At 38.3% G+C, this 26,616-nt stretch overlaps 1 protein-coding gene across 1 annotated transcript in view; it reads right to left on the bottom strand.

Annotated features, from left to right (window-relative positions):
• Positions 1-19,717: 19,717 nt before the first annotated feature.
• Positions 19,718-26,616, bottom strand: part of GPC6 (glypican 6) — a gene marked incomplete at both ends in the record, with an annotated part of 807,337 nt that continues 800,438 nt past the window's right edge. Inside the window, 2 exons of the mRNA XM_082782952.1 lie at positions 19,718-19,920; positions 20,368-20,543. Of these exons, the coding sequence (XP_082639078.1) occupies positions 19,718-19,920; positions 20,368-20,543 (379 nt within the window). The remainder of the gene's footprint in view (positions 19,921-20,367; positions 20,544-26,616) is intronic.

Genomic DNA, 26,616 nt, shown 5'->3' with positions numbered 1-26,616 from the left:
GTTTGAAGAATAGCTCACCCTGAATGTACCGAGCTATTCAATAGAGAGGGAATAAGTGGTCAGGTATCTTCTAATGCAGATGGTCCCCTCCAGTTTGCCTCTTCTCATTTCCCTACCTTGTGTCTCTGGCCCATTGACAAGCCCATTAACCCTGGAGAAACCTCAGTAGGCAGGATGGAATGAAAACATAGGCTGAGACCAACCATTGCCCCTAGCAGCACTTCCGAGTGTCCAAATTAAGGAGACAGGCATTTTATCCCCATCTCAGATGAAGACTTTTCAACACTGCCCTCAGGCTGGATTAAAAAGCTCATTTTTTGGTGCTGTGGTTCTGGCTGTGGTGGGTCTCCTCCTGCGGTTCCTGATTTTCTGCGGTCATGTCACAGAGAGCCCAGCTGTCTGTTTGGGATGCAGTGACTTGCACGAGGTGCAGTGGTGCCTGGCAGGGTGAGACAAGCTTGCAGGACACTCTTCCAACTCACGAAACACAACCCCTTCTGCTCCCCAGTTGTACTATATCTAGGAGAGTTCTGCTTGAAAGGGCCATCAGCAAATGATGCTAATGCTATGCTTCAGGAGCACCTTCTCTAGGTTACAGTGTACTAACTCTTTGTCTCCTGTACTGAGGTGATAAAAAATCTCTGATTTTTGAACGTGACAGAGGTGGTGCGAGGGATGACTCCAGTTTTGGCTACCAGTCTCTGCAGGAAGATTACTCGCTAACTTATTAATTAGGGTTTGCTTTCAAGAGAGTATCATCAGGGTAGCTGCCTTGTGTGCTCATTCTTTTCCCTGTGGAAATGCTTAAATATTCAGTGATGTGGCTACAAAGTCCCCCCTTGTGCCTTCTTTCACTTGGTGATTTCATTGCTGTGTCCCAGGCTGCTTTCAGCCCTGTTTCCCTGCCATCTCTGAGTATTCATCCAGTCCCTTAGCAAATCTTTTCATTTCTGCCTCATAAGAAAGACTCCTGAGGTTTCATTTTTTTTTTTTTTCCAGTGAAAATGTCTTTCAGTGGCTTGATTTTTCATGTGGAGGCATTATTGCTCAGATATCTGTAACAGTTTCACAGTTGCCTCCTCTGCCTGAGCTAGCTGAAAAGCTACTAAGCACATAAAATGTTTATTGTCAGGAATAAGGCTGATGACTGGCTTCTTTTGGGCTGGCTGCCACCAATTTCAGATAGAGCCTGAAGTGCTTATTAAACTTTCCTTGGCTGGTTTCTTTTTCATTTTAACTGCAGAACTTCAAACCCAAGCGGGGCTTTTATTAACAAACCTTTCCACTTTCTTTTGTGGTGCTATGTCCTACCACCCCATGGCTCAGGGCAGGGAGACCCTGCCAGGGAGCTGCTTCTTTCTGCATCGGCTCCTGCCAGCTGTGTGCAGCGAGAGCATCGTGAGGGGAGCCGGCGTGCTCAGCCCGTGCAGATGCACATCGAATTTACTCGCAGTCCTTAGGATCTATGTCAGCAGCTGCCTTTGTGGTTAGCAGGTGCGCTCTTGCTTGGCATGCTCTGCTCTCGCTGGTCCCCTTGGCATAGCTGTCCGGCAGAGAGGCGAACAAATGGCTTCATTTAGAGCAGCTCAACGACTGTTCAGATTCGTGTCACATCCCAAAGCGGCTGCATCTCCTCTCCATGCCTGGGAACGGGAGCTTCAATGAGATATATAGAAAGCCTTCTTCTTCTGCAGATGTGTACACCCACTCAGTGTGCCAAACCCTATGGATTTAGAATTCAACTCAGAGCTTTGAAAAATGCCACTTGTGAAGGCGAGGCACAATCCTTCCTGAGAAAAGAAAAGGCTGGATTTCTAACAGAAGGAAAAATCATCCTTTCATCCAGTCCAAATATATTCTTTCCTACTTCCTTCTCTTTGCCCTCCAATACTTTCCATCCATAATCTTAGAGCAAGCCTCATGATCTTGAAAAAAACCATTTTTTAAAATAATGTAGAATTTGTTATTTTTGAAAGCAACCTCCCAGCTAAAAAATTCTGATCAGAGACACGATACATGGAGAAAGTGATGACAGAGCTCAGTGTTCATTTGTACTGTGTCTGTCTGCTGGAAAGAAGGAAGTATACTCTGGTGACTGTGCTAGGACAGAAGAACAGAAAGATAAAAGTCTTATTTCTACTCAGAACTGAAAAGGGAGGAAAAAAAGCAGCACCTTTCATTTCAGTCTTGCCTGTATCTACATTTTTTAGCTTGGCCTGGGGATTGCCTAGTCATATTTCTCTGATGTATACTTAATTATGTTATTCAGATGGATGAATTTGTGTCAGCTCATCACACCAACCTGTCTCATGCTCATTTTTGCATTAGCTGCTCTCAGTCATTCAATATCAGTATAGCTGCTGTCTGAAAACCTCATTGCTAGTAGCACTGCACAAAATCGCTCCTTCCACATTTCTCAAATATTCCACGAGTTATTTCATTTGGAAGCAAAGTTAAGGACAGGTTTTACAGAGCAAAATGAATGGGAATGGGAACCTACTGAACAACGAAATGACTGCTTGGAATATTGCCTCTGCTTGACAAATTGGAATAAATTCACTTTGCAGCCAGGGAATGTCAAACTTCTTTCCTTCCACACTTCATGGAGTATGCAGTGGAGCAGCTTTCACTAGAACAGAAATTCCTTAGTTTTGAGTTGTGGCTGTGGCATGGTTAAGGTTTTTCATAATTTGTTTTATGGAGAAACGTCCCAGCACATTTCAACGTTTCAGGATACTGTAACTGCACTTAAGACAAGAATTATTGAATTGGGAAACAGAGTTTTCCAAATTTCACAGCAGTAGGAAAAAGGAAAAAAAAAAGCCTTCACAAATTTCTAGCATGTTTTCACTGCTGTGTGGTTTGTACTGCTGTATGTTTTCTGCTGGGAGGTGCCCCACAATCTCTCTGTTGGTCCCCCTGGAGGCCTCTTCCAGTCTCCCTCCTCTCTCCAGCATTGCTTGCCTTGTCCTTTCCACTTTGCTTTACAAATATATCTATTTCACACTCCTCTAGCCTGTTTACTAATATTTATAACAGGTGGAGAAGGTAGAATTAGGCTTAATCCAAGCTGTATTTCTAAACAGCACTATAAAATGTGTAACGCTAATAATTATTCCATGTGTTAACCATTTGTATTGGATGTATACTGTCAGATGTTTTAAGAATAGTCAGGACTACAGTTAAAAGATGAAAGTTTTTAACATGTAACGATGAGTTTGTGAGGTGTTTCTGTATCTGTAAGAATTCTATTGCTTAATTTTTATTAATTAATTTCTATGCCAAAACTAGATAAACACGTAATTGAAGAAACCATTAACCACAAAAAAGTCAGGAAATAGAAACTTCATATGAAAAAAAAAATCCAAACACCAACAACAAAAAGCAGCAAAAACAAAACAAAACAAAACAAAAAAAAAACAACCCAAAAAGCAGAACTGGAGTCCATACTTGGCATCATTATCTGTTCCACTTGAAGGACATTTGTATTGATGTTATTTTTCCTCTCCCTTCTCTCCAACACTCACCACTCACCACCTTACCAAGTAATTTATTTGTGGTAACTACAAATATTAAACCTGGACAGCATCATTTAGCTAGTCCTTTCTCCAAGCCCCTCATGTTTTAACCATATCTCCTTGGCCTGACCCCAGAGCACACAGCAGTGTGGGCTGCCCAGCCCCGCACACACTCTCACGGGTCAGGCTGGGTCAGCTGAACTCAGAGCTGAACACCACCAGTCACCTGTCACTGTACCAAAATGGGCTGTGGTTTCTCTGTTTATAAGAAAATATCATTCTTCATGCAAATCCAGATTTGAGGGGAGTTTTTTTTTTCCTGAATTTACATCATATTGCCAATCCTTGACACCTACACATATTTTATATTAGCTTGGCATCTGTTTTTGATAGCATTCTGGTCTGTCTGAGCTTAGCAATGCATCAGAAAACATTTTAGGCCAGAGTTTTTCCCAGATTAGTGAGAACAGTTGATTGAATTTACTAATATTTCCCTTGATTTCAGAAGTCCATCTGTACTACCCATACATTCAAGTGAATGGATATGCAATGCAGAGTTGTATAAATATGGTATTATGTTCAATAGTGTATTAACACAATAAATGTTAATAGTGTATTAACACAATAAATACAGCAAAGCCTCAGGATTTAGTATATCAATATTATTTCAGTGCTAAAAGCTGTTTTTCAAATATCATCTCCAAGTAGAACAAACCAGAACCTTTACTTGCCATTCAAATGAAAGCATCTGTTGTTTTCAAACAGTTAGCTAGTTATACTTTCAGTTTTTTATAATGCTTTCTCACACTTCATTCTCCTTGAATTTTATTTGCATGCTGATGAAACAAAAATATCATAATAGACTTGCAATGTTTCATACAGACATGAAACAAAAGATCAGAAATCTGACAGAAAAAAGGTCACTTGTCGTAGTATTTCTATACTAAAAGTTTTCAGTGGTGTTTGAACAGGCAGTTAGATTTTGGACACTTTACTGAATCAAAACTCTAACAATTCACATTTTCATTCTGTTCCACCAGGATTTAAAGCAAGGCACCACTAATTAATAGAACCATGTGGTAGGTGCCTGAGAAAAGAGTAATAATTAAAAAGAGTTATTAATTATCAAATTTTCCAAGATTCCCAGAAGAGACTATACACCATTGCAGGTAATGGCTTTTCAGGGAAGCAGCAGAATTTCAAACTGATGCTTACACTAAGCTGTCTTCAGAAAAGCAATTGTTTCTTTTTTTTTTTCCTCCTTTTATAACATGAAGCATGAACAGAAAAATTTGCCTTGCATTAAGAAAGTAAAACATAGTGCAAAATTATTAGAGCCTGAAAATAATTTTTAGGGACTGAAAACAGAAAAAGTTTTATTTTTTCACTTAAAAGCTCATTTTTTCGGTCCAGAATGGGAAACACAGCAGTCCCTTCTAACAAGATGTGTGCACTCCCAACCTTGCTGCAATGATTCTTTCACTAATACTGTTTTAAAATGAGAGGATCTCTCTCAGCTCAGTGACAGACATCTCAAGAACGTGAAGGACTTCATCTTTCTTAGACACCTACTGTGGGTATGCAGAGGCATATTGATACTTAATGATGCTATGCTTTGGCTCCAGCCCCTAATCCAGAAAGGCATGACTTTCCTACATATCTGCCAGCTACATGCAGGTATCTTAGATGCAATGGAAACCATGACTCAATGAGCCCCACAGAATTATTCAGTGCCATTTGAGATATCCTAAAAAATCCAAGATGTAATGTGTGGGAGTAGAAGATGTAGACACAGGATATACAACATATGCAACAGATCCAACAGGCAAATTAAATGCACCCAGCAGCATCCAAAATGGCACTGTTACCTCTATTTAGACCACAAAAAGCCTTCCTTGGGGTGAGCTTCCGTTCACCTAAATCTAGGTGTGTACCAGGTAAGAGTAGGATTCAGCTCACCCAAATTTAGAAAATTGATTCCATTGCCTAAACTTGGGCCTTTAACTTAATTTGAGGTTCTTGAGATCATCCAGTTTGGATGTTCAGCTGCTAATCCAGAAGGATACAGGGCCTCTACAGGTACTCTGTTACATCTGCTGGCTCTGGGCAGATGTCTTTGCTAAACCAAAACATTTCTAATGACACTAGACAACGATATATAGACAGCTGAACAATGCCCTTGAACTTATATCCGAATCAACAGAAGAATTTTAAGGAAGCTGTATCAACAGTTTAAAGACTTTGTATGAAATCTTAAGACTCCACAGCAAGAATTAGAATGAGTCAAATGCATTAAAATGGAGAAACAACCCCCTTCTGTTCAGTAAATCCCACATTTCTTTAAGATTGATTTGCTTTAAATGTTTTTAACAGTTATGTAAAAAAAGTGTTTATTATGGTTCAACAGTTGCAATAAAGTGCTACCATTAAATTAGATTGCAATCTTATTGACTTAGAACTAAGTGAAAACAAAAATTAACATTTTAAAAACTATCTTATATATAGTCAGAGAAAGCTCTTGTCTTTTGCAAGAGAGTGAATAAATAACTACCACTTGAAATGTCATCCTTAGATGTCATGACTTTTGATACTTCCTCAATGTTCTTCATTTCTCTGACAGATTTTAGAGGTATATTGCTTGCAAATAGAATGTAACTGGAAAAAGAATGCTGCAGAACAAACTCCTCATAAATTATTTTAAAGATTCATCTTACCTCATTATTCTCCAGTAGCTGGCAATCATGGGATTAACACTGCTGTCCTTCAGAGAGTGCATTTCATTTTACAGCCAAGAAACCACAAGCCACGAGCCATGTACTTATGTCAGATATTTATTGTAGTCCATCAGAGAATATCAAATCCCTGTTTTCAAACCACCAATATACATTGCCTTCATGGTATGAGTGAATGGTGATGAGAATGCGAAGAACTGATGAGGATGGATAGATATGCTTAACACATCTTGTGTAAAAATGAATTGGACAATTTTAAGTCAGAGCAGTTATAGTTTATTCTTTATATGGTAAAGCAATCTAACAAAACCAATACCATAAAAATAACTAGAATGAATAAGGCATGTCAAAGTCTTCACTGAGGTGTCAAGTATTTATACATACAGTACTAAATATTAAGCAACAGTGTAAAAGATTGCCCCATGCTTCATTGCTGTTGTAATTATGCAAGAATAAAGTGTGTGTCATCAGGTGTTTTTTAAGAGAGAGACACCAAAGATACAAGCGTAAATTTATATGGTTAGTATCAAACATGTTAGATATGCGTCTCCTTGAACTGGAGCCAATAGCAAACTTTCACTAGGTTCATTGGAAGGAGGACCAGAGAGGCTAGGGAAGGCATTTCTGATCCTCCATTGCATAGTCCTCACACAGCAGAAATTACATTGTCCAGATTGCTGTGACACTTTTAACTTTAGGTTGAAGGAAGTTACATTAAAGTCCTTATCCAAAAACCACGGGAATAGTTACCTCACCAAAAATGACTGCTTCTCATCAGCTATCCTTAATACTTGGATTAATGGGCTGTGTGCAAACCACCTGCATGGGCATTGTACATGTCTGTCATGGTTTCTAAACTGAAGATAATCATGAATCATTCACACAGCTTACTATACCATGATGCCAGACCTTGGTACTGTCAACAGAGAGAAGTAGGAGAAAAAATATATGCACCTACAGCAGGTGGAGAGTATGGGTTTCCCCATTTCTCTCTGTTGACAGCATAGACAGTCAAAATCTCATGGCATTGAGAGGCAGATAGTTTGACTTCCTCATTGCTTTCCTGACATTGCATGGCACAGTAGTTGCTGCAGCTGGGTACCTATAACAGGCAGTCTGCATATGACTTTGTGTGTTGTATCAGTAAGACTTTCCTGATAAGAAATCCAATCTTTTTCAGCTGAGATATTGTGCACTCTTCATGGAGAGTCAATTAATCATAGATTCTATATTTTAACGCTTTATCAGTTCAATTACGGTAAGATGAATAGAAAGGTCGATGTATCTTCTTGTTTAACTGAAGAAAGTCTCTATTTCTCATAATAAAGACAACTGGAAAAACTGTTTTCTAATGTTTTTAACACTGCTTTTGTGGACATACACTGGTAAAGAGTTTGCTGTGAATTTTAAAATCATATCCTCAAGATATACTAATCAGAATTAAACTTTCACGGAGTGATGAGAATTTTATGTCATGGTGTCTTAACAAAAGCAAAGCTTTGGCTAGTAATCAGTGACAATCAATTAGACCTTCAACAAGCCATTGGAAATTTAAAATATGCACATGAATAAACAGTAGAATAATGCTATGAGAGAAATAACTTGCCTTACACTGTTGTCAATGAAAATACATACTCATTAATATATGTATACTATGAAGGAGGGAAACTAACAAGGTACACTTTGTCTGAAAAGCATTAGGTAGATAACATTTGCAGGCAAAAGACAGGGCAAATAAAGTTAATCTTTAAGAATGCTAGCTATTGTCTCAGTCTGTTACTGAATATTACAATCCTATGCTAACTCTCAAACATGTTGTAAGCACTAAAAAAAGATTTTTCAGTAGGCAGCAAAAGGAAGTATTGATTTAGAAAATAAAATGTATGGCCTTTTTCAATGCCTTTGTCTAGGAACACAATATTGCACCAGGCAAAATTACCTTGGCTGAGCAACAAGGTCTTCTAATGTCTATATTTTAGGAAGATGCATTACAAAAAATGAGTTTAATAGAGGGTCATTCATTATCTGGTAGTAATTTAAGGTACATGAAGGAAGCAGGCATAGCGCTACAAATATATATATATGTAAATGACTGTTAATACAACCCTTCCAACAAAATATCCCTGCAGTCTTACTTTTCTTACTAATGGACAGAAACACAGCAGTTTACGGTTTAACTGTTCCGTGATTTCCAAATATCATCTTTAACGTCCTTGACATGACAAATTGTGAAAGAAACAAGCGTAAGAAACACAGAATTCATTATAAGTCTTGAGGGAAGAAATGGTATTTACATTACTGATCACTGCTTTGTGAAAACCACATTAACTGTTGTGCACTGGACTTAGTAAAGACTCCAGGGGAAATGGAAAAGCAATGGGCTGAACAGTACCATCTGAAGTTGTCTTGAAAATGTCAGATACTTCCCTTCTTTTTATCCACAGGGAAATCTGAATGCATTTCTACTAATCAAAACTTTGTGGAGAAAAGTGTGTGGAAAGGAAAGATGTGATGAAAAAGATCCAGTGGTTGTGAGAATAATCCATTGGGTATTGTGGTGTCGTGTCGTTCTTGGATGATGGACAGTGGCAGTATGATTAAAAATCTGTAATTCAGTCAGGGTGTGTGTGTGTCAGATGATACCATTAGGAGTGAGAGCTGACCTCTGTTGGTTATGAATTTCATCTTAAAAAAAAAAACACAACCAAATAGGGTGGCAGTTCTGATAATCAATATTTTACCCAGTTCATGTTTGAAGGATGTATTTTCATAAATATAGAAAACTGATCATTTACTGATTATTGTAGCCTGAAAGGAAGGAGGCAGGGGTTCTGAAAAGCTTAATGAACTTTTACAAGTTTTTCTGTGTTCAAAGCAAAAGCAAGAAATAATGACATGCAAAACAGTAAAGCCCCAAAATACTGTGAATGAGATACCATTTCGGTTGCTGTTTTTATCTCAATAGCTCTCTCTCTCTTTCCCTCTCCCTCCCCCTCTCCCTCATATTTTCCATACTAGTACCAGCAGATGTTGCCAAATAACATCTGTGGACTCACACTTTCTACAGTTATTTCAGAAAATTGCAACGACATTTATAGAGACACAAATTATAATAATCTCGAAAGCAGAAGTCCCTGCCTGGTACTGTTCTCTTTAGGTCTGTGTCAGGTATTATGGTAAATGGAGTCCTTCCAATGCCCTTTTATAACATATGAACTTGCAAATTACTGGCTTGTGGCTGCATTTATATAGATATATATGTGTGTGTATGTGTGTAAATAAATATGTATATAGGGAGTAATATGCATGCCCACATATAATACGTGAGTATGCCATTCTCCAAAATATAAAAATTAAAACAAAGTGGAAGAACAGAAGACATAGAAAATCAGACATTGAATGGGTACCTTACAACTAGGACTTTTGGTTTCTGCCACATTTCAAGTACCAGCCCCAAAAAGGTAGTCTGGGGAAAGAAAAAGAATTTTCTCTTTATGAAGTCCCATGAGATGGCAGGACTTACAGAGGAAGATGCACTTACTTATTTTCAGCTTTTAAAAAGTTATTTTCTGACACATAACAATCAGCTATTTTGCAAGAAGTGTATTAGTGGTTTGTCAGCATTATCCTGTGTATATTAACCTTGCCTTCTCTACTGACCTCTTCAAAAATGTGTACTTTCCTTTCATTGGTGCAGTAAGGGCTGAGACTGACAAAAAATAAGTGCATTAATGATTAAACCCGAAAGGTATTTTTATCACTGCTGTCGCTCTTGAGGCACTATTATAATCTGGTCTCTGCCCATCAGAGATGTACACCTGACTCCTCTCTAACTCTCTGAGATGACTTGAGCTCCTGAACTGCTTTTACCAGCCTTGGAAAGGCATCTGGGTTTTCAGGAAAGATGTGTTGGAGCTCCATCCCCTTGTGTATATGGACAATGAAGGCAGCCACAATGCCTGTTTGTAACTAGGAAGAGGTTGAAAAGTCTTATAAGGAACATTATAAACATAACAGCATTAGGCAGAATTCAACACAGTGAATGTACTTTGGGTGTACGTCTAGTTGCATCAGGAGTGTTTCAGCCCAGAAACAAAGGAGTCATTATACTGTGACTTCCCCACCTGGGATTCCTGTCCAGGCTCCCCACTCCATCATTGGCAAGAAGAAGAGGCACCGTTGTGCCAACAAGGAGAAGGATGGGGGAGAGTCTGAGAGAGGCCTGGATCTCCCCAGTCTCACCAGCAGCATCTACCTACAGGCACTTAAGTGAGGTGCCTAAATGACAGACCTTGTCTACCCAGGCTGCCTGTGCAGGGAAAAGAGAGACGCTCCAACCCAGATATGGAGTTGCCCGTCTCTTCTGACTAACTGCAGAGACCCAGAAAGACAACTCTGCCAAGTGCTGTGCTCCCTGAAGTGCCTAGGGCTAGGTGGGATGAACATAGGCCTTAAGACACAACTGATTTTCTTGAAGACAGATGGGGTGAAAGGAAAAGGATGGGGCAGGAAAGGATTTCAAGCCTGAGAGGACATAAGCATGGCCTATCAGGAAGGTCTTGGTGCTCTTGGCACTGTCACCTCTTCTTGCTTCCAAGCTCTAAGTCTTGAAATGGATTGAAAGTGCATTTATAGCTAATAACGCAGAGCTTTCGTAGTCTGTGTATCATAATCGGTAATTGTAAGGCTCTATATTGATTGTAGTGGAAAGAAAAGTCTAGTGTTGCATCCGAAGTAATTATTATAAAAGGCTATATACAGAAAAAAATTCAATTGCATTAGCCCTACAGAAAGTGACTTAAGGCATTTTACACAAAAAAATATTGGGCTCTGTGAAATCTGTCTCACAAATGTATCAAAACAATTGTATATATTTTTTCTGATCCTGTCCATGGTACATTACTTCTCTGAAGTTATAAAGCCATAAAGAACCTTTTCCTTAAAAGTTCAAACTCTGCCTTGCTACACTGCTATACACACACGCACACTGTTATATGCTGCTAAATAATGTATTGTTATAAGTAGTATTTGGAAATGAGAGAACTTGGCATTTTTCTTTGACTTTTGTTTTGATTGAAACTCTCCTAAAGCTGAAGCTGTATCATTTAGTTCCAGGTATGATCTATAAACAGGACCTGTATTCTTTTTTATTTAATTTATTTATTTATTTTAATTTTATTTATTTATTTTTTTGTGTGTCAGATTAGGCTGAAATGTTAAAATTGGATCTGTAGAAAAGCGGGTTTAATGTTTAATGAGATTTTCTCAACTCAGCCCTATTTCTGTGTAAAACCAATTTTATTCTAAACTTGACTTGCCTTCAAACACCCCCTCCATCAACTCACATTTAACTATTTTAAATACTAATCTAGAAATACAGCATCAAAACTGGAGCTAACAATTTGCATGCTTTCAAGCAATGTTCATACATCTGGAGTCGTAAAAGTTTAACAGGCAACTATAAATGTCAATTGAAACCCAAATCAAGATATCTGACCTGTTTCAATAACACGCTTTCTTTGAATTTACTAAATGTAACAAAATTGCTAGTGGAAATTAAACAATATTGCCTACCAACAAAGCAAAGTAACCAGGAAGGAGTCTGTATGTAGATGTCCATCATTTTATGTAGTTTGAGATCTCTGAACATCTGAATGCAAGCTATTCGTTTGTAAATGTGCTTTCAGATTAGGTAAAAGCTGGAAAGAAGCTTCAGAATATTTTGGAGATGCAAGTGCCCCCTTCCCCATCTACCACCATGTACATACACATATTCAGAAACTATTTGCAAAATATTCAATATTCTTGCAGTCTCAAGCTCAACCAATAGCATAAAGCTGAGATCTGAACTCCTCCAATTTCTCTTTGGATAGATTTTTAAGAGTGTTCATCACTCCACAGCTCATACAAGCAGACAAAGATTGACTGACTACTTAAATTTTATCTGTGTTATCTAAAGACTGTAACAGTTCATCTATAATTATGTTACATGCATATAATATAATATACACATAGCCAATAAGAAAGTAAATCAAATGAGACTGTAAATGTTAAAATAAAATGAAAGGAAAAAAATAAATCCATCACCAAACCTCAAAACAATCAGCTACAGAATGGATGTGAAATGTTTCCTGACAGCGTTACCTGTTCAGTTAATCTTGCTACAGAAAATCTACAAATTCCTTGCCATTGGCTTTGCTGGCTCATCAGCACAGCAGACAGTAATGAAGTACAAATTACGTGCTATAGCTACAGGGAAGAAACAAAATTTTGCCACAACTGAATAAGTCAAAATATAATCTATAAACCATAATGCTGCATTAGATTGAAAAAAAGAGTTATCAGGATTTATCTTGGGTGGTGAAGAACATGCTCCTGGCAGTATATGCTTGGAATGGATAATGAAAGGTAAAGGTAGGTTCTGCTAAAGCCTGGAAAACAAACAAACAAAAAAATCATAGAGAGAAGTGGACCAAATCTCTTTGTTGCTACATTTGTTGCCTGAAAATAAAAGAAAAAAAGGAAAAAAAAAATTTAAAAAAAGCTTGAAGTGTTACCAAAGGCATAGTGCTCTGGGAAAAAGAGATAGAAAATCCAGTGAGTTAAAATGACTGGAAAGATTTCAGCCCAGAGAAGAAAACAGTCATGGGGACACTGGTGACTTGAAGACAGACAAGGATGTGTGGCACGCAGGAGGAGGGAGAGTCACAGAAAGCTTAGAAATGTTTATCATCAGAAAACACTCGTTTGCTAAAAAGGATTTTTTTTTTTTTTCTTGAATGCACTAGCTTTGATGAAACATTAATTTTGAAAAATTTTTCAGGTCCAGGATACTTTGAGGGCAGAGAGGGGAGAAACACCACAGCTCACATATAACCTGGTGTTTAGCGGAATTTGGGAGACCCCTGCTAAACATTGCAAATCATTGGTTCAGTGACTGGAGTTTGAGTTTTCTCCTAAGTCCACACGAGGGACCTCTTTAGTCTTGAGTAGAAAACTCACTGGATGTGTAATGGAATCAAGTTATTTTTGAGAGAATGCAAAGGAGTTGTGTTACTAAATAATTGATACTTCTATAGAAAAAGTTAGGAAAACACAGAAGTCTGCTTTAGGTAGTAAATTATTCCTCACACACTGGAAGATAATTAGGCAAAGCACCTGGAAATGAAGATGAGAGAGAAAGAGATACCTTGCAGAAGAGTAGAGAAACATCACTGACTTGTGTTGTGTGTTTGCTATGTACACAAGTGGGTGGTTTAAACTGGATAACACAGAAAATTCACAAACAGTAGGTCAAGGTAAGAGCTGGAGAGCAGTGAGGAGCCCTAGATGTCTCTTGTGTGACTTAACAATAGTTAATCCCTTACAGTCATGTGTCTGCCCGGTGTCACTGTGAAGTCATTGCTCCTCTCACTCCTCAGTTGTCCCTCTAAACATCTTGGAAGAACACAGTCCCTGCTGGCGGGGAAAAATGGCCCTCCCAGGAGGGTCCTTGCCTCAGATCATCCGAGTGGTAGCTCAGCAGAACCCTGAGCAGGGTTAGAAGCAGCTCCAGGAGGGAGAGCAACATAACAGTCTAAATGACTAGCCTCTCACTTTGAGGAAGGTACATTTCTTCCCATCTTCCCTGCCACTTGGAACTAAAAGCCTTATATATATATATATATATATAAAATATATTTTATATATATATATAATTTATATATATATATATAATATATATATATATTTTTCATAAAATTGTACTTTTTAGAAATCTTCAGAGGAATTAGATTTGTCTTTTCAGGAAATTTGGCATTAAGAGGTCTTCAGAGGTACTGACAGAAGGTACTCCACTATATCTAAGATAAATAGGTGACATTCTGTATCTTTTCTCTAACTCTCTCTCTCTCTTTTTTTTTTTTTTTTTTTTCCTAATGATGAATAGATACTTTTATTTTCCTCATCCTTTGCAAGAAAAAGGACAACTTCTTTTGGTAATGCACCTGTTCTTAATTTGATAAACAAACTACACCACTGGATGCTGCCTAGTGATTAAAGCATGAAAACTCATGGATTTCCTGGTGCCAGCATAAGGGAGGATAAATAAGCAGAAAAAATAATTTCAGCGTGCCATGAGACAGAAGCCTTTCAACCATGTTGTGCTGTTAAGTATTGATGCCACATAATTAAAAATAAGTTGAAAGGAGAGCTGATTTAAACACTGTCTTATTTTCTATATAAACATCAATGGTTTGTTTAATGGTTCAAGCTAAGGACAAATCTATGTGACTTTCTTCAACTTCTGGGAAGTTCAGAGACCTCAGCTGTGGGGAAGCTGGGCATGAAGACTGCAAGTGCTTTGGAGTAAAGTTTGGAAACACACATGAGGATGCTAATGTCACCTCTTAATGGACAATGTTGCTGTTATTCTGAGAGTGAGAAAGACATCAAATATGAACAGCTTCCAGAAAGAAGGAATTACTTCACTCTGTCTGTTTATAGTCCAAATCCTTGTTTCACTGAAGCCAATGACAAAGCTCTCATTTACCTCAGTAAGGGATGGGATGGGATTTTACACAAGTGCAATGCAGTGATTGCATGTGATGCACAATCAGAGCTGTAAACCATACAGTAAGTTCAGCAGAAAAAGTAGTAAGTACTAGCAGTGAATGCTTCACATTACATTGATAAATAATCCTCAAGTGATTGTTTAGTTATATTGGTCAGCAATAGACTGCTGTAAAATGGTCTGACTAAATTAATTTGAGACTATCTTTCTTGCCTGATTCTAAAAGTTTATTTTAAAAGTCAATATTAAAGTTCCTGGTTCTCCATTAGGTTTCCTATGTTTTTTATTGGATGAGAAAAGGGTTAATATCATACTGCTTATCTTTCAGGTACACTGTTATCATGACACTATGGTCTCTATCAGTATTTTTTTCAAAAAAGAGTCAGAATTACACATGTTAATATGATAAGCACGGACCATGTGAGTAGCTGGAATGGAAACATTGCCCTATTTGGTGCATCACCTGCCCCAATTTTTTTGAAAGTATACATTGATGTTCTATTGCATTTTGATAACATATTCTCAACCCCACAGCTAAGTCATAGCCTTTCAATTTCCCTTGAAATTAAGGCTTTTGTAATGCTATGTTTTACTGGTGTTAATTCTATTCATTCTCATCTAGCAGGTTTGAAAATGTGTGGGTTAATATAGTAAATACTAGCTTTGTGGTTTGAGAAATGTTAATTTATTCTTAATATCTGAAGTCTGTCCAGACATTTGTTTCCATAATGAAACTGTAGAAACCTGATTTTTCCATGAGAATTATTCTACAATTTCTTTTATTCAATTTTAATGGATTATCTTTGGGAGTGAATAAAAAATGAAAACCACAACTCGCATTAGTGCTGTAATTTATTTTTTTTTATGTTGAAGCAATAAAAAAAAGTCTTGGTGAATAAGTATAGTTACATTTGATAATGATTCAGGGTCAGTTAGCAAAAAATTATCATACACATGATAATGATTCATGTGTCAGTTAGTACATGCAGCCCACCTCCCGAGAACAGCTCTTGCTCGTAGCCATTTTGCATGGAAGCAGCTCAAACAGGTTCACACAGCTGTGGGAATGTACAGCTGTAATGATCCTTCCTAAAATCACACAGAACTGGGCTGATTTGTATGACCGAGAATTAGATTTTGTGAGCTTTCTGTGGACAGAGGTCTGTGATGCTTTTAGGGAACTGGGTTAGATCAGCCCTTAAGAGAACCCCAGGGCACAGGTTCTTCTGTTTTTTCTCTTTAGTGGGAATTTTCTATCTTCTATTTTCAATTCTTTCTGATTGTCTTTTCTGAAATGCCTAAGATGTAGCCAGACCTCAGGTAGTCTGCCTTGCAGTTACAGGAGTATGCAGAATCATCAGTAGAAAAAATCTGCAGTATACTAAACACTAAAAATTTGGGGACAATGCGAAATCAAATTAATTAATGATAAAATGGAAAACCTCACAGGGTTCTTTAGCACTGGCTATGTTATTCATTGCGTCTGATTTTTAAAGAACCTCCTCTTTAAAGAACATATAAAGGCAAGAACCAGGTTGCACAGCATAAAAGGTTTATACAGTAAAAGGATTTTTCCTTAGAAATGGTGTCCTTTTTCTTGAACAGGTAATTGTCTTCTTTATTATTCCTTTACCAGCTGTTAGCAGAAGAGAAATATTTGAATTGTGGCACATGAAAAAATTACCTTAAAAGAAGACTTATTGGATGTAAAGGAGGTGCAAATAGAAGTGCTAGAAATTATGTAGATTCTCGCATTTATGAACATGACTGTTCTTTCTTTTCTTTCCTTCCTCCCCAATTTCATTTGCTCTGTAGATTTAATAGCTCTCTTAATCTCAGAAAAATACAACTTGTAAAGAGAATATTCAACCTTCTGGGACTATTAAAGAAATGTATGCCTAATACTTCATGCAAAGGGATCTCCGTCTCCTGACAAGATATTGCCATGCATAGTAGAAAAATAAACAAAAGAATAATATGAAAGACATAAATTTCTGACAGAACTCCCACGAGACAATCACATTTCAGCAGAGATCAGTTGGGTTTATTTACCAGCAGTTCATAAGATTCAGCCCAAGCAGAGCAGGGCCCCTCCTGCAAGCTCCTTGCTAAGACATTTAACCCCCCTCCAAGAACAGCCCTCAGCAGGCCCGTAGTTCCTAGCAATCCCTCTTACTCCTTGCCCATGATCCATGGAGGTCCACGAATAGCTGAGGGCACACTGGACCCAGTTCACACACCAGATCATCAAACCCACAGTCATCATATCAGCTAACTCCAGGCCAAGGCTAACACAAAGACCCCTGGAGTCCACCTGTGTGAAGCAGCTACAGTGGAGGACCTGCCTCGGGGGCTGGATTTCATTACCTGTCAATAAACTTCCAGGCCCAGAATGAGCTGATGGAAATAGTATCAGTTGCCATGGAATAAATACACAATGGAACAATAAAAATGAGACTTAGCTTGTCCTGAAACAAGATTACTGAGGAGGAATAGCACAAAAAAGAATGTGTATACAGGTAGAAAGAGATGGACCAGGGGAGTTTTGTTTTAAAGGACTCTCCTTGTATTCAAGTTCAGGAAGAACAAAACAAACAAACAAAAATACAAAAAATCAAAACTCAAAGAGAAGATCCTCTGCTCAGTACCTGCTGCACCATGGTCAACAAAAAAGCCTGTGAGAATTGGCTTAAACACTGCTTAACTTTCTGAATGTATTAAGTGCTGAATCATGAGGTCCTCTCTAGAGTGAGCCATCAGAGCATCAGGAAACACTGCTAAGGCTGGTGTAAGACATACATGGTCTGAACATCTAGCCAGTGACTCCTGCACACTAGGTTGGGCCAAGAATAGATCATTATACTGCAAAGTAAACAAATGAAATAAAAAATACTTTTTTTTAGACATACTGTATAGAAAATTTGTAAATACTTTTTGGTAAAAGTGCTTAAGTGTCCTTTATCCTAATGTGCTGTATGTTTTCTCCTTTAATTTTGTGCCTAAATCGATAGCTAATTATAATTTGACAAGAAAAAGAGGTTGCAATGGATATGATCTACCTGCTCCGTTGTTAAATTGTTATGTGGTTGGATGACTTTGCAATGTTTTCATAATTTGTCTATACCATTTCCAGAGTCACCATAAGAATCAGGAAATGAGTTTCTGGTGAATCATTTCAGCACCACACAGAATTGTCACAGGAGCCCTTTGTCTGTGGCTGATGAAGGAGGGAAGTCTTTGATGTCTAATTGTTGACACTCATTTGTCCAGGATTTGAATAGCTTCCATCTCAGGTCTTACAACCAGATGCAAATCATGAAAACTCTATCCAGGACCACAGCCATTCAAACAATGATTATTAAAGCAATGTATCCTTGAAGAATCTGTGAGTAAAATTGCCTTCACAAATGACATCTATCTCCTTCTCTAGGCCTATCACACAAACTCCCATGCTCACACAAATACACAAAGATGAGAGAGGTTTTCTCCCCCACCCTGCAAACCTGTTAAGAAATGGACAACTGGATATGTAAAAAATTCTCTTCTTTGATTTTCATGCTGACCAGTCATTAAAGGGTTGCTTTTCAGAGTAGCACAAAAAAAGAAGAGCTGGTTGACCAAACATTTTTTTTTCTTTACAAAGAAGTGTCAACCCTGAGCTTGTAATTAAGAAGTTAAAATCTGTGATTTATATATATATATTTATATATATAAAAATAGATGATCATACTAAGACTAAAAAAGTGAAAGAAATCTCCATGTCAGTACTATATACTTGTTTGTTCTGAAAGTTGTAGAAGAAATCCTTGTGATACTGAAATTAACTGATATGAAAGATGTAGTTAGATGTGAAACACACTATTGATCCGGTCGCTGTTGTTAGTCCATTAGAGAATTGCCATCTTGGTAGGATAATAAACATAGTAGCAGAAAGTCCTAATCGATGTCAGAACAGTGACAAAAGGAAGGAGATTTTATCACAAGAGATTATTTTCTGTCCAAACCCTTGAGGGGAGATTTATCAGGAAATTTGTTTAGCATTACCACCACGGATGATGGTGAGCTATGTGGAAATCTATGCCAATTGTATAACATGGATAAATACTAATAGAAGCTAGGCAAAATCGTGCTACTACTCTTTTTTTTTTTTTTTTTTTTTTTTTTTTTTTTTTTTTTTCCCTGTGTCTTAAGATTTAAACCCTAAGAAACTGTAATATGATATTCTGAAGCTAGTGGAGTTACTGTCATACTAAAAGATAAACTTATTTTTCAACTTTCTATACCTTCATACCAATCTGATGTGGTTGGCAGATGGAGTGCAAGACATTCACCGTTGAGACAAACTTTTGTGTCGGAAAAAAATCCAGACTGCCTTCCTATAGCAATGATCATTCTGATGACGTGAATCATCCCACAGAAGTTCCTAAAAGAAACCTGACTGTCAGTGAAGAACAGTTGCATTTTTTTTTTTTCTTTCTTGTCTTTTGTGTTGATTTTCAGTTGAAATGCAGCAGACTTGAGTTAGGCCCAATTCAGAAAGAAAACTCTTTTCTTGGTTTCCCCCCCAGCACTTTTTTTTTTTTCTCATTAGGGAAAAAAAATCACTGTAAGATCCTTTTACTTCTGCAGCATAAAAGGAAATGAAGCTCAAAAAGTCTCCTGTAATAAAGATCTGAGAAAGAATTCTCTCAAGAGTGGATATTGTCTTCAGAGATATCTGCAAAAAACAGGAAGCAATTCAGTCTGGCACCTGGTACTCTTTGGGAAAACAAAAAGGGAAGCAGGTTGCAGTACTGCTTTCTTCTCATAGAAAACTGCAAGTGTTTGTGGCATGGTCCATCGTCCAAGAGTGTAAGAAAAGAAGGAAGTTGGCTGTTTCTGTAGCTAAAACACAGTTTCTCTGACCAGATCCAGGATTATCTCCATTGTCTCTGCAGTATGAGGCTGATGAAGATGATGAGCAACATCTGCAGCGATCGGCCAGGCTGCGTGGCTGAAGCCTCCACCTCCCTCCTGTCAGAGTCGACAGGCGGTGCTTCGGTTGTGATGAAATCGAACTCGGTGGGACAGATGTCATCCGTACAGCCGCTTCCACTGCCAGAGCCACTGGTCTCATCACCTGGTGCAAAGGAGTGAGGAAAACAGGGTGAAGGTCCTGGGTTAAAACTATTTTCCCTTTCTTTGTTCCTGTCTCACCCAGTGCCCTGGTGGGGATGAACATAATGGGAAAGCATTTGGGGTAGTAACTTTCATTCAATAAATCATCCGAATGAAAGCTGCTGTGATTTAGTTAGGTGTTGAAATGCCCTTCTGAAAAAGGATTGGACTCCCTTAATGGAAATTAATGGAAATACCGCATAATGGAAAACCCTCAGTGTTTTGATGCACTTGATATGATGATAAACAAGAGAAGCACAAATATGTAATTGGGATTTTGTGGAAAAGAGTAAGACTTTTTTACGTTGTCGGAAGCAGGGAACACAAACACAAAGCCATTTAAAATGGAAATGATTTATAAATGCATTTCAAAAATATGCTTATTTAATGACAGCTAATGGTTTCTTACTTGTATCCTGGAAGTTGACGTCATTTCCGTTATATGCGTTCTTCAGTTTGTTAGTCATGACACGTAAAGCCATGATTTGTTGTCGAATGAAGGTGTCTGGCCTTGTGATGTCCACATCTACTTCTGGATTGTTGATTTGGTTGGTCAAGCCATCATTCATAATTTCAGGCAAGTATCTATATGGTAGGGTGAATGATTAGTTTGAATGCAGTACATTGCAGAAATAGACTGAACAGTAAATGCTGTATGAAGCAATTTGACACCAATAATGATTATGTAGTTCTTTAACAGCTCCACTGAAACCATGTTAAAAATATGTTTTTAATTTTACAGGCTCTAAAGGCTCTTTTAAGTATCCTGGCTGTGTGGAAAGCAGAAAGGATTTAAGCTCTCCAACCTCATAACTATTCACGTACTCCCCAGCACATGCAATGACTGTAACCTACAGAAAAGATTCACCATCCAGCAGTAAGTCACTGCACATCCTGCACTGATATGAACAGTTGTGCACTAAGTTAAGCATCCAGCCATGTATTCTTCTGTTTATATTCTTGGTGCTTAAAAATTAGGAACTCCTTTGTTATAAATATTATATTTGTTTTGAGATAGTTCAGAAGCCAATCTTGAGGTCTTACGCTCTCCTTGATTAAATGAGGCACTTAATTCATTTTCTTCTCCAGTCCTTCCTCACATTCCTTTTTTGACCACAGTAAACTCCAGCACATCTGACATCCAGACCTATAAATGGCGGTGTGAGTTCACCAGACTCTAGCTTTTTCAGACTATTTCATTCAGTCCTTATTCCTTGGGCTATGCTTGCATCTCCCACACACTTTGTGCATAACATATTTAAGGTATGGCATTTTCTATCCATCCACACATCTGAAACTTTTATTCAGGCTCCTAGCTTATCTTCTCTTGATTACTGCAGCATTCCCTTCTATGACCTTGGCAAATGCAGTCTTATGCTGCTCACAGGGATCAAGAGTGTTTTTGCAGATATCTCTCTCCTAGAAAATCAGCCTATTCCTCCAATCATTCTACAGTAAAAGTCTTCATCATCTTTTGTTAAGTATGCACACTTTGTCCCCTGCTGCTCTCTGTACTCATAGGTACTCCTTATAGACATCTGCAAAGCTACCTTATTTCTGACTTTGAATTGCTGTAAAAAATTATCTGTGCCTTTTACAGCTGCTGGGCTGATAAAAGGCGGACATTATTCTCTGTGCTGGCATTGTATCCTGAGAAAATACTGTATCACTGCTTCCCTGTTCTCTCTTATCTGTCTTTTTTTATCTACTTTCTTTGTCTCATATTTAGGTTGCAAGGGATTTGGGGCAGATATACCCTTTTCTCATGTTCATTATCAGGTTATGGAGTATTTTGTAATTAGCCTACAAAACAGGCTATCCTACTGATGTCTGTGGAACTCCTCATGTGCATGCATACAACAGTCTAGTCTACTAATGGCAAACCTTCATGATGTATGGTGCCAAATGTAGTTTAAAAGTATTTTACTTCTCTCTTACTGGTGCCAACCTAATTTGCTATCTATATTCAAATTTGGCCCTGGTGCCAGTGTTCTGTTTGTACGGGTCTGGAAAATAAATATATTCCTTAAAAACAACTGTGAAAGTATGGGAGAAGAAATGACTTTCTACTGAAGTCATGGTTAAGCGAAAATAAGTTTTATATTGCTTCTGGAGATTCACAGAATGATGACTGCTTTGCTGAGCCAGGGAAGGGTTTAGTCTCATCATAATAGGTGCTTGCTTCACAAGATGAGACTCATTTGTCATCAGTGGCCTTTGAAAGCTTACGTGAGAATAATCCCAGGGGAGTGTGAACACAGAAGAACGAAACACGACTGCCAAAACCACCCAGCCTCAAACTGCATTTCTTGATGTTTCACTGGTACCATAACAAGAAATAACAGTGCTTTAGGGATCCCATCCAGACTCTTGTGGTACAGTCTAAACTACATAGAGAATACAGAGCTACCTCCCCTAGTACAAAGGACTGCAGACTGCAACGTTATGAATCACCAAAGATAGAAATTGGAAATAATTTTGCAGAGCTGCCTGGAGGCAGAGGGATGGAGACCTTGGCATGCAGGAAAGCTCTGAGCTGCAAAGGAACAGCACCTCCATCTGTCACACGTCTCTACAAATGAAATGGCTGCTGTAGATAAATTACTCGGCCTAGAAGTAAATCAGTGACTTCAATGTGCAGTTGATTAAAAAAAGTAAGAATATAAGTATTGCCCTACCAGCTTGGAGAAGATGTTGATCTTTCCCAGTATCTTGTCCATAACAAAGGCCATAGCTATTAGCAGCTAAAAGTGATCTTAAATCTCTGAGCATTTGTGTGTATTTTTTTTTTTTTATAAAGGGTTAGCTGCTTTTTATAGCAAACCATCCGTGAGAAGATATGGCTAGCTGTGTACTGCAGTTCACAGACTTTCTTTGACTGATTTATGTTTGATTTCCTCTTGTCTTATTCTCAATAATAAAAGAAGAATGTACTGACTTCTTAAGTAAGCTTTTTATATGGAAAGAATATGAGCTAGTTTGGAGACTTAATGTGGTAAGAGAGTGCTCTGGTGTTTGCTTTTTATTGAGGTTCATATTCTACACTGCAATCAGTGTGGGTCAGATGTCCTTCTGAAGATCATCTAACTTTAAATGTGCCAGTCCAGTCTGTTGTAGAAAGTGATTTCAATCTGTCACCCCCTGCCAGTATCTGCATCGGGATCTGATGATCCCCAAAATATTCCTGGCATGGAGGAGCTACAACTGCTTTCAAAGGAAAAACTGCAGTAAATGATATACAGAGGAGATGTTTTAGAACTTATTGGAAAATACAGATGGTTTTACATGAAGTGTTGGGGATGCAGAAGCAACAGCTGCATTACAGTAGATTTGTAAGAGAAAACATTTCTACATAGGGAAAATATAAGATGTGATGGAAAGCTTTGTTTCAACATAAGCTGGGCTTGATTATTCAATGTGTAATTATCAAATAAGGTGTGTAAATCTAGTCTTTACTGCCTAAATCTGTTTTTAAGTTAGATGGGTGTTAACACGGTTCTACAGGGAGCATCACACAGATCAATTCATCAAGCTTTAAGCAAATTCATCGAACTTCAGGCATTTTAAAATCATATCAGCATGGCTCAGAGAAGTTTTTACATTAAGCACATGAAACTGTGATCCAACATGAATTATGTAGACATCTAATTTTGGCACAGATGTCCCTAGATTTCCGGTATTGTATGTGATGGGGAAGGATGGGTGCCAACAAGTACTGCTAGCCCCCAAGGTGTGCTCTCCAGGGTGGTTCACATCTCATGAGAATGGTCTGGTGCATCTTAACCTAGATGGGCAAGTTAGCCATATTGCATGTAGATCGCAAGAAATCCATTACCATCTAATTACCTAAAAGTTAGGTGGATACTTAAAATCACAGGTAAATAAACCTCTTGGCATTTATGGCAGAAAAGGAAAAAAAATATAGAGTTAGGCTGAGAACTCATCTTTAGGTTTCTGTAGATAACAAAACTTGTATGTCTACATACAGGTGTGTGAATATGAGTAGAGTCCCACTCTCACCAGATCTAGTCATCACGAGGTCATAAAATCATAGAACTGTTAAGGTTGGAGAATACCTCCAAGACCATCTGGTCTGACTATGTCTGACTAATGCAATGACCAATGACCAATGCCTGACTAATAATCTAGCCAACACTAGCCAGAGGCATATTCACCAGTGGTGTGGGGAGAGGTGTTGGGGTCCTACATGTCTTTGGCTAGATGACTAATTCATTAGATTTCATCTGCTGGGGTTTAGTTTCACAAACATAGACATCTGGTACAATTTCAGTTGCTCTGGGTTATTCCTCCTCTTCTCTGGTTACCAGCCCTGAAAGGTGAGGCTTTCCCACAGGTCCTGCATCATATCTATAGGCTTGATGGGGAGGTCTTGGATGCTTAGAGCATCTAACATAATGTTAGGTGTCTTTCTTTAAGCAAGCGTGTTGAGTGTTGGGTGCTGAGTGTCACTTTATCTAAAAGGTGTCCCTCTTGGTGTCCTGCTATTACTCCAGTAGGGTTTGAATATCTCATATGTCCGGTGTCTTATTTGCCAGCTTCTTGCAGATATCTTCATGATAGCATCTCACATAGCAGTAGCTAAAAGTGTTTAGGCAGTTGCAACACTGACTGGGTATTGGGGCTCTATTCAAGCACCTTAACTTTGGTGATTTTTTTAATTGCTCTAGCAGGTCTTGCCCCATCTCTGGCAGATAGTCTCCCATGTCATATCTGTCTACTCTAGCTTGGGCAACACATCTGACTCCTTATTTTCTGTAAGCTCACCCACAGGCATCTGTATTTAAATGTGTGAATTTACATGTCTGAATGTAAAGCTGAATTCTGTCTTCATTACTGAACTAGTTTACCTACTTCCTCAGGGAAAAAAAAAAAAAAAAAAAGCAGAAAAGCTTATATTGAATGTAAATATATTTGAATTGTTTTTCCTTTTTTAGAGGACTGGTACAGATATGGAAACATGCAGCCCAAGGTGTTTCTTGAGTGGCAGTCTCTGAGAAGCGTCCCAGCACATGTTCTGACAGAAGCATTTTGATGTGTGCAAGGTAGGGTTAAGTTGCACTGAATTGCAAGACTTGCCTTGGGACCACTTTTTGACAGAAGATTTGTTGCTGGCTGGGCAAAGTTGTTGCACACAGCTGCTTTTGCTGCAGTTCTGTAAGTGGAGACACCCCTGTGAATTTAAAGTTTTGTTGCTGCTTCTGCTCTCATTAATGATCTCTTTGTGTGCCTGGCCATTACAAGAGCTGTATGCCCATTATAAATGAAGAAAAAAACACAAACCAAAATCATGCCAACCTGAATCTTTGCATTCTCCTAGCAAAAGAACAAATAAAAAAAACCCCAAACCCAACGTTCTTAGTCCTCTGACTATTGAGAGGCTGAACAATGCTGTTTGTTTTCTGCTGTTTGCTCCTTGTTTGGCTGTGTCAGGAGTTTAGTGTAATTTACATTGTTTTCTAAAATATTAATGCTTCTGTTCCTCTTAGCCTTTCTGCAGTTCTTGCTTGTCTCAGCAGAGACAACAAAAATGTTTTTTGGCACACCATAGCCAAGCACCACAAAGCCTATTTAAAACCACTCTCTCTCCCTCTCCCCCCTCCTTTAATATCAATTTAATGTTCTAGGGTGTTTGCTTCCTTTTTACATCTAAAAATGACTGATAAATCTTTCAGATCATTTACATAAAAGATTCAGCTATCAAAAACCAAAACAAAATAACAAACCAAAACCCCAAAACAAAAACAAAACCACAACACACACATACACACACACACAAAAAAAAAAAAAAAAAAAAAAAAAGAAAAAAAAAAGAGGGGAATATTCTGTTTTTAAAAGACATCTGCCTTTAAGGGCAATGTTCTCCATATTTTGCCACCACGCCAGCTGCTTGCAGTAGAACTGGAGCATCCCACCCTGGCAGTACTGGAGTGACTGGAGTTTTTCCAGGTGCCCACAACTGTAGGCAATACGGCACAAAATGCAGCACAGGCTTACTCAGGCTGAGATAAGTGTAGGCAGTCACAGCTGGTCCAGAACAATAAGTGCAGTGGAAAACTAGCTTGTTTGGTTAACTAGATCACCTCATCTGAATCTGTTTGCTCAGGACGTAACCCTCAAAGGATGTTTTCAGTATTTTAATAATTTCTTAACCATGTTGGAGCAAAGCTTGAGGAGCCAGAAGGAGAGGGAGAGAATAGTTCATCTGCCATTTTTTTTTTCAAGAAGCCACAAAAATAAACTAGAGCCAGAAGTTAAAAAAGGCAGTTTTTGCACTTACCAAGAAGTGATTTTTTTCACACTTCCACTGGTGGCACTAAATGGTTATCTTTGCCTACCTGGATAAAGCACATTCAGCTCATTCTATTTGCAAGCCTTGCTGACCAGCAAGGAGTCACTTGCCCAGGGCAGGCACTGCTTCTTCCCAGCTGAGATTCACCAAGATCTCTGCAAGGGGAGTATGTGCTCACCTACATGTAGCACGAAGAGAAAAATTGAAAAATTCATGCTGGCTGAGACTTGCTCCTTGCTCATTTTGATGAAATACTATTTAGTATTGTATTAGACACTGAAAATTGTAGTGTGCCTATTTTTTAAAAAAACTTTCTCTTTTTCTCTTTAGCTTTCTTTTCTCTTATAA

This window comes from Aythya marila (genome assembly GCF_965140915.1).
Source record: "Aythya marila genome assembly, chromosome: 1".
NCBI lineage: Eukaryota > Metazoa > Chordata > Aves > Anseriformes > Anatidae > Aythya > Aythya marila.
The sequence above is the reverse complement of the archived record's forward strand: the minus strand, read 5'-3'. Positions and strand labels throughout refer to the sequence as shown.